This window comes from Aplysia californica, unplaced genomic scaffold (genome assembly GCF_000002075.1).
Source record: "Aplysia californica isolate F4 #8 unplaced genomic scaffold, AplCal3.0 scaffold00438, whole genome shotgun sequence".
Taxonomy (NCBI): Eukaryota; Metazoa; Mollusca; class Gastropoda; order Aplysiida; family Aplysiidae; genus Aplysia; species Aplysia californica.
This window is the reverse complement of record NW_004797708.1, coordinates 398,371-411,416: the sequence shown is the minus strand read 5'-3', so window position 1 is coordinate 411,416 and position 13,046 is coordinate 398,371. Positions and strand designations below refer to the sequence as shown.

The window sequence follows — 13,046 nt, the reverse complement described above, 5'->3', positions numbered from 1 at the left end:
CACACACACACACACACACACACACACACACACACACACACACACACACACGCACACAAACAGGAACAGAACCCCCCTCCCCACCAAAAAATAAGAAAAAAAATGGAGATGGAATTTGTTTTTATTTAACAGACAACGTGTAGTGTTGGAGTGAGCAAAGCAGTTTTGTTATAAGAACTTTAGCTCAGAAATTCAACACGTTTCATTTCTAATCTCAAAATCTTAAAGGTGCCATTGTGGCTAAAGTCTTGGGCACGGAAGTGTGTGGTGAGCTCAAATACGCCAACGCTTCTCAACATGATGATGCTCCGTACTTCCCCCTGGCTGGCCCTGGTAGTTTCAGTGTCGTGATGAACAGAAAGGACAGCCACAAGACATACAAGCTGTACGCCAAGAAAGCAGAGGTGAGAGAATGACAAGGGAGAACTTAGTACCTCTTGTAAGTGTGTCACCGCACACCAGTACCCAAAACATCGACCTCTTTTTAAAATGTCTTAAACATCCACCTCCTTCATCCTTCCACAATGTTTAAAACATTAGCCCCCTTTTACAATGTCTAAAATGCCAGCCTCCTCTCATATCAGCCTTCTTTCACAATGTCTAAAATATCAACCCCTTTCCACAATGTCTAAAACATCCCCCCTTCCACAATGTCTAAAACATCAACCTCCTGCCTCAATGTCTAAAACATAAGCCTCTAAAACATCCTCTACTTTCCACAATATCTAAAACATTGACTTCCCCACACAATAGCTAAAACATTGACTTCCCCACACAATATCTAAAACATTGACTCCCCTATACAATATCTAAAACATTGACTTCACCATACAATATCTAAAACATTGGCCTAATTCCACCTTGATTTCCCCATACAATATCTCCACATTGACTTCCCCATGCCATATCTAAAATATTGACTTCCAAACACAATATCTGAAAAGTTCACTTCCCCACACAATATCTAAAACATTGACTTCCCCACACAATATCTAAAACATTGACTTCCCCACACAATATCTAAAACATTGACTTCCCCCGACAATATCTAAAACGTTGACTTCCCCACACAATAGCTAAAACATTGACTTCACCATACAATATCTAAAACATTGACTTCCCCACACAATATCTAAAAAAACATTGACTCCCCCATACAATATCTAAAACATTGACTTCACCATACAATATCTAAAACATTGGCCTAATTCCACATTGATTTCCCCATGCAATATCTGAAACATTGACTTCCCCACACAATGACCGACATAAAATCTAAAACATTGACTTTCCAGAACAAGAAGGGTCTGGTCATGCAGTTCCAGCTGAACACACCAGGTTCCCGAGTGAACAGACTGATCTCCACTGACCTCACCGTTTCCTACGACCCCAACAGGAGTGTCGACATCGTTGTCATTTCTCCATGGAAGAAAGTCGATTTCAATAGTAAGTTATACTCAATGAATGTAGTTTGTAGTTATAATGAATGTGTTTCTTCACTTTGGGGAAGACCAGATTGGTAGTTAGGAAAATATTCTTTTAATCAATTTTGTTTCCTGAAGGGAAGGAATCTCTGTTATGTGACTTCCCTTATAGTTTTATTTTAATGAGGTTTGGTCACTTGACCAAGAACAGATGAAAGATTCGCTGATTTGATTTCTATCTGAGTTTAGAGTAAAAGTAATAGATAATATCATGAAAAAAATGCTTTTTATCTGTATTGAGATAGAATACTTTCGTTATGAGGTTAATCTTTGCGTAAAAGAGAGAGAGAGAGAGAGAGAGAGAGAGAGAGAGAGAGAGAGAGAGAGAGAATGTTTACGGAGCGGAGATGTTTTAGCATAATATGTATTTATGTCCTTCCTTGCTGTGTGTATGCGTGAGTGCACACACCCTTTGTAAAATCATTGTAACCGACCAAGACAAATTTCGCCCTGTGAGATGAATAAGAATTGGTCTGGTCTTTGTTATTGTAATATGTATAATGTAATTCAAAGCTTGATTTATACAGAGGACGAACATTGTGTATTCGGTGGCGTCGGTGGCCTAATAGTTAGGCTCTCAGGCTCGCAACCGTAAGGTCGTGGGTTCGAATTCCGTTAGGGGCCCGACGTTGTGTCCTTGGGAAAGGCCCTTTGCACAAATTTTCCTCACTTCACCCTGGTGGAAATGGGTACCCGGCTATAGACAGTGAACGATCTTGTCAGTTTGATAGTGTTTGAGCGCGTGAAATCCGCAGCGTGCACTGTATGCTTCCGCGGAAGCCGAGAAAGTTTCTGAGTGTTCTCAGTGGGTCGGCTGGGGTAATAATAGTTGTGAAGCGCATAGAGCATGCTCTTGAGCATGGATATGCGCTATATAAATGCAATTATTATTATTATTATTATTATTATTATTATTATTATTATTATTATTATTATTATTATTCCTAGCTGCTGTCGTGTCCAACCGTGGGCTGTTGAGTGTAGTGGGCTCCGCTCTCCTTGACGACAAGGACAAGTATGGGATCACATCCGAGATGAAGATCTCCAGGTCGAGAAACCAAGTCGTGTACACTCCTTTCGTGGAGATCACCAAGCGAGACGTGACTCACACCCTGCTCTCCGGACAAGTGGACATGACTTTGTGGAAAACAGCTGAAGCCAACCTTGAGATCAAACTGGCTGACAAACCCATTGAAGTCAAAGGTGAGTACAGATTAAAGCAGTGCGTGAGAAGCTTTTTTTTTTTGTAAACAGAGTCCACTTTTGCCACCTTTAAGAAGCTAACATTCTCGTTCCGCCCACCTACATACATGCAACTCCAAGCCGGACATTAGATACTACTTTCGTGGGTTTTTTTTAGTAGAGGTTTTACGACGCTCGTAACTGCATAAGGTCATATGAGCGCTAGAAGATTAGAGGTGTTACAAAAGAGTAACAAACATAAAAAAAGAAGAAAGGGAGATAAGGACGATAGTGATCACCTACCAAAATTACCAACTCGTCCACCAGTGGGTGATATCGTCCAGGTTGGCAAGCTCTGGCTTTCAGTTATTGTGTGGGTGTCAGGTAGGTGGGGGTACAATCGATCACATAATCTTCCTGCTTCCTGTCGTGGTGAGGCGGGCTCAGACTCAAACAATAAAGTCTAACCATCACTTGAAAAAAAATCCAGTCACTTAAAGTCATCCATCACATTACGCCATCCTAAAAACGTCCTCAATCTCAATGTTTAAGGGAAATGGAAATGAAATAGAGTTGTTTTTCTTTTTAACGTTTTACTGCGTAGGGTTCAACTTGAAAATGACCATTCCCTGCTGCTTATCTTGAAAAACTCACCACACAAAGATCTAGGTGACTTTTCAAAATTGTGTCTGATGCTGCCGTGTCGTGAAATTCAGACATAATATTATTAGTGACTGGCTTCTGTAAACGCTGCTCAATCAATACAAGATGCTGTCTTCTTGTACTGAGACCCCTTCTCGATTTTATTTAGAAAATAGATGCAAACTAAGTTGATCTTTAGAGAACAGCTGGATACTCTTGAATAACCACCAGGTACTATTTTTATTTTCAACACACACACACCACATTCTTTAACAGTATTAACAGAACCCCAGCTGAAGTTAAATATAAATAAACCTTCCACTCTTTCCTACACCCAGGTCGTCTTGTAAACCTTGAGAAAGAGAAGCGAGCTCGCCTGAGCGTTGCTACTGACAAGAGGGGGGAGTACCTCATCAACGTTGGTTCAATCGTCAACTGGTCCGGAAAGGGCAAGAGCTTGGATGTGACCCCCGAGTTTGAGGTGAAAACCCCAACCAAAACTCTGATCTCCGTCACGGGTTCAGGCAACTACAGGGCTGAGAAGTTTTGCAAGGCTGATCTTACAATTAACTTGCACAGGATGAAGCCCGCCTCTTTCTCCAGTGAGTTAAATACGTTGTTTGTTTTGAGAATACATGTATTAAAATTTACACTCTACGAGTCAAGAGAATCTGAAAGTAAATACTACGCTCGGATCTGAATTTTGGTATTACCTTGAATAGACACTTTCATTTTTATTATCGTCCATCATCCTATTTGATCTTGCAAATATTGTCACTGCTGTTGTTGCTATCGTTGTTTCGTCTTTTGTTCTTTTGTGTTTTTTCTGTTACATAAGACAGTACTGACGTTGTGTGCAAAATCTAAAATATATGTAAACCCATGGCTTGTAAAAAATTCATAATTCAAAGAAAAAGAAAGCAACCCACTTTGCTCTCTTTACTAAAAAAAATGTTTTCGAAACATTCATCCGGACAGCCTGCGTTATAGCTGTAGCGGTTAGGCACTACGCTGTAGCACACAGAAGTCGTGAGTATGATTCCCAAATGGGGAGAATTTTTTCGCGAGTATCTCTGTCTGTCTGCTGGGATGTTGTATCCATCACAGCCCGAACTGGCGGGGTCGAAGCCTGCCTCATACATAATCTAAGCTACCTTAAAAACCTCTGCAATTACTTATTTCCCCATCCAGTCAAGAGAAGGCAATACATGAAGAACAAACAGCCCAAGTACGACATAGACATGACACTCAAGTCTGCTTTGATCAGCGCAAGTGTTGACTCCACCACCACCAAGAAGAACAATGTCATGGCCACCAATGTGAAGGTCAACTACAATGTCCCCTCCGTTTCCAAGAACTCTCTCACGTGGAGCGCCAAACTCACAGACAGAAGCAAGAACATGTACAAAAAGTTCACTCTGAAGAGGTAAGATACCTAGGTACTCTACATAGAAAAGTACATACAAAAAACAACAACAGTCCTAAAACAACCAAAAAAAACAAAACAAAAAAAACCCCCCTCAACTAAACCCACTCCCTCATGAGAAAGTATCTTTACTCTGTGAAGTGGTAGCATTATTTGTAAATGTTAATTTCAACAACGTGACAGAACTTAACCACGAATAACAAAATCGAAAACTTACTGGATATATTCAAATTCTAACCATGTTTTATTTTTTTTCTATAAGTGTGAGTTACTTTGTATCTTTAAAAACTTAATACATTCTTTATTTTTCTTCTACTCGTACTCTTTGAGAGACTTGAAACGACTGAAGCCTCTATCACGTGTACAAACCAGTGCATGTGTTCATGTTCTCAACCGGCGCCTGGGGTGTAGCTGTTAGACGTCTTGCCGGCACCTACAGAAATCACGATCCGAGTTCAATTCATGTATGGGGAGAGTTTTTATTTCGAGTATCTCGGTTCTCTCTAGAAATACTGTTTCCTTTTCAGCCCTTGTTGGCCTTGGCTTTTAAATAATAATCCAAACTGATCTTGTTGATGGGAGCATAATAACACCTACAATAAAGAAAAAACTCAAAAACAAACAAACAAATAAAGAAATGAACAAACAAGCAAAACAAACAAACCAAAAACCCCCGACCAAACAAAAAAGCAACAAACAAACAAACAAACAAACAAACAAACAAACAAACAAACAAACAAACAAACAAACCAACAACCAATCAAACGAACAACCAATCAAACTTGTTGTTTTCTGTTTTCCCAGTGACTTCAGCAACAGGGAGTACCCTGACTACAATCTGGGACTCACCTTTGACATCGACCACAAAAACAAGCACAGCGAGGGGGATCTCAAGCTCACCTACGGCCCAGACCCCAGGTCTAAGACAAAGGTGGTCACCCTCTTTGGCTTTTTCGACAGCAAGGTCAAGGATCTTTCTAAAGCTGACGTCACGGTCCGACTCGGCGCCAAAGCCCCCGAGAAGGTAACCTGCGGATAATTGGATACTTATTGAGCTCGGTATTACATAAGTAGTGTGCATGTAAGCGTGCTAATACAAGCACTGTCGGATGTTACAAATCCAAAACACTTGCACATCCAAAACACTTGCACACACACACACACACACACACACACACACACACACACACACACACACACGTGCACACATTCATACACACTCACACCCTGACAACCGTGTGCACAGTTATCACAATGTAAATGCCTCTTTCTTGGATGAGCCTGAGGCTCAGCCTTTTTGGCATTTTTGTGTTACCTTTTTGTATCGGGTTTTTAAAAAATCTCTCTCCTTGCACGTCTTATTTCTGGTTAAAATATGCTCTAAGCAACATCTATCTCTGAACTAACCATTTTTCTAGGATTTGAAATGTCACATTCACATGTATTCAGCACGTCACACCATGAGACATTTGTCTTTTTTTCATTTCCTATTGTTACAGGATATAAACATGGCGCTGAAAGCCACCCACTCTCACTCCTCCAGAAGTTTGGACACAGATTTGACCTTGAAGATGGAACCTCTGATGAAGAAGGACGTCGATGTCCACGTCAGTGTGAAGGACAGAAGCAGGAAGCTTTTGAACTACGTGGGCTCTGGCAGGGTTGACATTTTTGGCAAGAAATACAACGTAGACTCCACTTTGACCCAGAAGTCATCCAAGCAGTTCATCCACTCGCTCAACTTGAAAACCGCTGATGATAAAAAGCATTCTATCGTCACAGTATACAGGACACCCAAAGACCAAAGGCATGAGGTTACCAGCAATATTGACCTTGCAGATGCAAAGCCTATTCAGCTCGATGGCAAAGTGTCTCTCGATAGTAAAAACATGCAAGCCTCTGGAACGTTGATCCACGACAAAGATGTGTACAGCATTACCTCGCGATTTAAACTCGCCAAGAAAGCCGGAAGGTGGAATATCGATGTGCAGACCCCCGAGCGAAATATTGAAATGTCTGCTGATGGTATGAAGGCTAAAGACAAATACAGTGGTAAAGTTTCCGTAAACTGGGATGCAACCAAGAAAGCTAGCAAGCAAAGCACAGTCGTTCTGGATGGTTCTTTCAGACACTCCGAGGATTACGAGATGACTCTGATCAACGGAGACGTGAACTTGCAGACCCCCTTTCAAAATTTTGAGAATTTGGGCTCCAACATGAAAGTCACTATTGACCCAGAACGATACAACGTGAATGGTAAAATGTCATGGGGCCGCAAGAAAATATCATCTGACCTGCTGGTTAAGAAACCACTAACTCTCGCCAATGTTCAAGTTACTTTTGACACCCAGACTCCTTTCAGAAGCTACAGAGAAATTGGACTCGAAATTGACCACACGATTAATTCTGGTTTGATGACATTAGTAAAGGGCAAAATGGAAAACGAAGATGCTGAACTTATGCTACAGGGACAGAACTCCGGAAAGTGGGGTAACGTTGAGCTCGCTGGCAGCCTGGGTCTTAAGACATCGTTCAAATCTGTACGGAATCTTAATGTCACTTTGAACCACAAGGCAGACTCATCAAGGACAGCAAGCTCTGGCTTATTGGTACACAATGGCATGCAATATGACGCTCTTCTTTGGGTGGACCAGAACAGCTATGGATCCAAGCTGGATCACAATACCAAAATGGTTGTCAACTGGCCACAGAATTCACTGGAAGCAAATTGGAACCACAAGAGCACTGGCCTAAACAGCGTGAAATCCACTCTTGACGCCAAATGGGATGGAAACAAACATCTTGCGGTTGACCTGACTGGTTCCAACAAAGTCAGCTGGTATGGCAGGACTGCCAATGGCAAGCTCACCGTCAGGAGCCCATGGAGGAATTATCGCGACCTAGTCATAACGATGAACCACGAGCACACTAGAAGTAAACTGCACAGTTCATCTTCAACGTTTATCAACAAACAAAGAGAATCCCACTATGACGTTCTGGTGGAAGAAGTGACTGGAGGACACAAGGCCAGCATCAAGATTCTTTCTCCATCGTACAAGGAAGAAATCAATGGGCACGGAACCATCATCTACGAGAGGTATCCAGCAACAGCATCCGCTTGGTTGGTGTGGTCCCCATATCAGCGCATTGATTTTGATGGATCAGTAAATGCCCCATCTGTGGATGATATGCAAGTCGATGCCAAACTGACCACCCCCTTCACACATTTCGAGAACATCGACGTCAAGGGCTCTCACCAGCTGAAGAATGGCGAATACGTTTCTCGCGGTAATGTTGCTTACGGTGTGAGGAAGATGATCGATTTTGAGACCAGGCTGCGCAATGACCAATCTGTCAAAATGGTCAGTACAAAACTTGTCACGCCATTTGCTCAAATGAGGAAGCTCGACACAGGTTTCCAGGTGGATCTAAAACCGACTGGCATATCAGGAAAAGCTGATTTTGAAATGAGACCATTGGTGAAGAAATATGACACCATTGTCAAATATAACTTCAACCAGGGTGACCTTAATGGCAAAATCCGGGTGAACACACCTCACAGGTCGATGAGATATCTGGAGCTTTCGGGAAGGAGCGAGAGAAACAACGATGGCAGCCGATCCTCTCATATAGAGCTGGAGCAAGCATCAGTTGGAGTGTACAGTATCGACACTTCATACAGGACTCAAGCCCCATATCAGTTTGATGTGACTGTGAAAACTCCAAACCCCGAGTATACTGACGTTGGAGCCATGGTCTTCTACAACCCAGGTTATCGCAGCTGCCAATCGAAGGTGAGAGTGACGTACCTGCCAAGGAAAGAAATTGCATCTGAGATGAAGCTCAACTTGAACAGAGACATTGATGTTTCCTGGACCTTGAATACTCCATTTGAAGACTTTGAGAGCAACGCCTTTGTTTTCCGCACCAACTTTGATCTCTCTGATCTTACTAGTCACGCAGAGGCACGCATTGGCCAGGACAATACAGTTGGGGACCTTACTTTCGCCAACACTGGCTATGTGACTACAGGAACATTCAAGCTGAATACCCCGCTCCGCGGTCTTGAGAAAATTGAGAGCTCCCTCAAACTTAGGGGTAAACTCAACGACTTGAAAGGTGATGCGTCCCTAAACCTTGGCTCTGATGTTTTTAGGACGGCTTTCACCAACAAGGTGAACCCCACCCTTTTGAAACAAACCATTATCGTCTTTACTCCATACACAAAGGACTTGAAACTTGACTTCAACATTCAAGATAAGAGCAACTATCGCACAAACAGTTTTGAGGGCAGATTCAAGGGTGTCTACGGGAACAAGGAAGCCGAAACCAGTGCCTCGGCAACATTTACTGACTTGAATAATGTTGACTTTGAATTTAGCCTGAATTCCCCATCTGACCTCTTGAAATCAATCAAAATTACTGCAAAACAGCATACCACTGGGGACGAAATCTCTGGAAAAGCCACCCTAGAGTCCAACTTTGAGAACTTAAGAAATGTCGAAATTATTTACTCCGAGAAAGGGTCTATCAATAACATGAAAGGAAAATTTGTTGTCAAGAAAGATTCTGACGAGCTTATCAGTGCCCTAGCACAAACGAGCAGGAGTGAAGGAGAGGTTCATGGTAATCTTGAATTTAAGGGTCTCTGGATGCCAACATTGGGAGCCAAGATGGATCATACTGGTGACTTGCAAGACTTTAAAACCAATTTAAGATTAGAGAGTGGCAATGGAAACGTCCTGGACCATGAAGTGGTCTTCAAGATGGATGACCTTATCCTGGATTTGACCAGCAGTACCGACTTCAAGACTAACAATGGAGACTTCTTCCGTAAAGTCACCATTCACAAAGAAGGCACCCTGGACGACTTCAAGATCGATATCACTGAAAATGCTGACTCTAAAACATACGGTGCTGTCATTCAGCTAGCAACGACAGGAAAATTCGCAGCTCTCGCCAAAATGACAGGTCTTCGATATCCTGGGGATGTTATCGGTTTTGAGTTCGATCACTCTGGTGATCTGGAAAAGTTCTTGACCACTGTCAAAGCGACCTTGAACAAACACGAAGAAATCTCTGGAAAAGTAGACTTTTACAGATATCAAATGCAACGCGTGCAGGCGGAATTCGAGTTATACACACCTTTTAAGGGATACGAATTCACAAAATATGAATACAGGCACGAGGGAACGCCAAACGAGAGACTGAGCTGCAGCACCAACTTGCAGTACAGCGACAAGAAAATGAGCCTTAACCTGGTCACAGTCTCACATCCATCCCCAAAAATGCTTCTCACTTTGAAGACTCCCGTTCAAGACGTAAGCATCTCAGTAGATGCTGGTAAACGCAACTATGACGTTCATCTGATCATAAACAAGGAGGAATTCTCTCTCACAAGTGTCCTTGACTCCTCCAAATATCCCTACCACCCAATGTGCAAGATCACCACCACGTTCCCTTTCTTGAAAGAAGCGGTGATCAACGTGAAAGGTGATATTCTCGATGGCTCTGCTGACTTGACTGTGCACAGCAACGACAGGAAAATCGAGGCCAGTGCTGCCCTAAAGTACGACAACCCTCTCAGTATGAGCGCCTCTGCCGAACTCAGTGCTGGCCGAGACTTGTTTGAGCCATTGTCGTTCAGCCTGAACAACGTCAATGATGCAGTCAACGGAAAAATGACCACCCTTGAGCTTGGATACGGAGGGGAAAAGGTGAGTTTCAAGGGTATGTTCAATTTAAAATAACGAAAGATGAGGCCCGAGAAGTCAAATAAACGTGTTTTAAAAAATGTAAATGTGGCCGAACAGACTATAAACTAGAGAAATTCCGGTCGTTTACGAACTGGAGAAATAAATTAGGGTTGTGTATTTTTTAAAGTTCAGGGCCGAGTGTTCACGGTTTTATTATAGTTTTACTACATTAAGTCTAAAGTGAAAAATTAAAAACATGCAAGTGCACAGACATTCAGAACGAACCCCCCCCCCTCTCTCTCTCTCTCTCTCTCTCTCTCTCTCTCTCTCTCTCTCTCTCTCTCTCTCTCCGCCTCTCTCTCTCTCTCTCTCTCTCTCTCTCTCTCTCCCTCTCTCTCTCTCTCTTTCTCTCTCTCTCTCTCTCTCTTGGTATTCGTACTAACCCCCCTCTCACATACATACTCACACCCTCCCTCACTCAACCTGTATTTTGTCTATAATTTTGTTTTCAATGAATCATTTTTGAATGTCTTTGCAAACGTAATTAACATAGTTCATTAACGCCCCAGGGAACACATTCCCACTGACATGATACAATCCTGACAATCTCTCAAACCGACCTGGGTTGTGGAATACCCACCTCTGTGGTGTAGCGTTATACGGGGTGCCCACTGCGGCTGGATCGGGCCGATCGCCCGACTCGATCGCCTGAAACTGAAAACAAACACGTTTGTTTTTGAGGCGATCGAGTCGGGCGATCGGCCGATCCCATCCGTAGTGGGCACCCCGTATTATGGCGCTTTGCCGACTCATACAGGAGACCCGAGTTCCGATTCCCGTGTAGGGCAGAGTTTTTATCCAGTATCTAGATCTTTCCATTTGGAAGTTGTCTCACTCTCAGTCCAGGTTGGCCCTAGCGATATCTCTGTTGTGGTTTGCCCTTTCTTTCATATCATCAAACACTTGTCGTCATTATCTCTCTTCCTTCTTTTCTTTATACATTACCCACAAATATCAACCCTAATCTTCGACTATTATACGACGTATTTGTGTTTAAAGTGCCGTAAAACTCGCACTAAAACTAAAGATATAACAAAACCTCTACTAGGTGCACGGTGAGGGCAGGTTTCTGCTGACCACTGACCCATGGAGCTCAAAGGAAACTCGTGAATTCTCCATGGATTTCAAGCTGCCTCTGCCTGAACTGAAGACCCTTGTCTATAATTTGAAGCATACGCTGGGTGAAGGCACAGAGGATGGCAAGCTGTACGTTCAAGCCAATGGACACGAGGTATTAAATCATAATAATAAACAATACATGTGATGCATCGTGGTGTAATCAGCTCCTCGTCAAATATCGCATTCGATGAAACCGTAATCGTTCCGTCCGTTGGATAATTTTCACATACTTTTTTTTACCTTACACCTTTTACGTCCATTTAAAAACAGATCCCTGTGTGGGTTTTTTGTGTGGAAAACATTGATAAAATGCAAAAATGCAAATGTGCATTCTCCAAGAACACTTAAGCTGTGGAAGTCACCATTTTTTGTGGCCATTTTTTTCGCTAATTTTGTCTCTGTTACCAGGCGACTTCCATCTCCTTCAATCACAAAATATTTCTACTTTCATTTCTTATAGATGTTTTTTTAAATATCAAAAGCAAAAAGAAACAGGCTTTAAGATGACACCTATAACTCCTTATGCCCCCAAATTGACGACGAGAGAGGCATGCCACAGCAATACATAACAAGAAGAAACATTTGGCTTCCTAGAAAGCATACAGTTCATGCAGCTGGCTTAATGATTAATAATAATTATTCATATGATTCTCTAACACTGCTTTTTCGGAGATTTAGTAATAATGCCATTACATGGAATTCTTCTCTTTGTAAAATAATATGATATTAAAAAAATTATGTTTTTAAAACTTAGAGCTGTTTAGAAAAGGGCATCCGATGTACACCGTGAAAACCATCGACACTGCAACAGCGCCTGTCTTGAAGGGTAGAGATACTTTTTTAATTAAGATTTTTTTAAAATGGGTTACTGCGCAACGACGAGAGTCATTGATCGAAAGTTCTGTAAGACCTACAATCGCTTCTACCAAAACCTTGACAAGTTCTACTACTCATAATGAGTTACCTTTGTGTCGGTGTTCTTATATCCAGCCAAGCCATTAACTTGAAGAGATTTTCAGAATCTTGTGTGTATGCCAGAGTGCACATAATCTTTGTAACACCACTGCTATTGTAAACGACTGGGACACTTTTTTCTTGTAAGATAAATAAAGATTGTCACTATCATCAATAAGCTTGAACGATGCTCCCGACTTTCAGCTCTTGGACATGGACTTTGACATGACAACCGTGAGCAAGAAAGCCGCCTCCGTCACCCTCCGCAAACCGTGGCCCATGGACTACTCCGCCAGCGCTTTCCATGACTCCTACAAGTCTGAGTACGAGGTTTCTGCCAACTGGAACAGGTAAGGCACGGTTCAGGCTATTATTTGCACACAGTTGAAGAACTGGCAGTACTAACGACTGAAAGAGGTACATGTAGATAAAAGGCTATAATACATAATATGCAAGGAAGCAAGAGAGAGAGAGAGAGAGAGA

At 42.3% G+C, this 13,046-nt stretch overlaps 1 protein-coding gene across 1 annotated transcript in view; it reads left to right on the top strand.

Annotated features, from left to right (window-relative positions):
• LOC101854594 overlaps positions 1-13,046 on the top strand; it is a gene marked incomplete in the record, with an annotated part of 46,397 nt that overhangs the window by 21,473 nt on the left and 11,878 nt on the right. Inside the window, 9 exon segments of the mRNA XM_035971447.1 lie at positions 229-404; positions 1,296-1,446; positions 2,433-2,687; positions 3,647-3,910; positions 4,500-4,734; positions 5,539-5,758; positions 6,234-10,451; positions 11,539-11,721; positions 12,768-12,913. Coding sequence (XP_035827340.1) covers positions 229-404; positions 1,296-1,446; positions 2,433-2,687; positions 3,647-3,910; positions 4,500-4,734; positions 5,539-5,758; positions 6,234-10,451; positions 11,539-11,721; positions 12,768-12,913 — 5,848 coding nt within the window.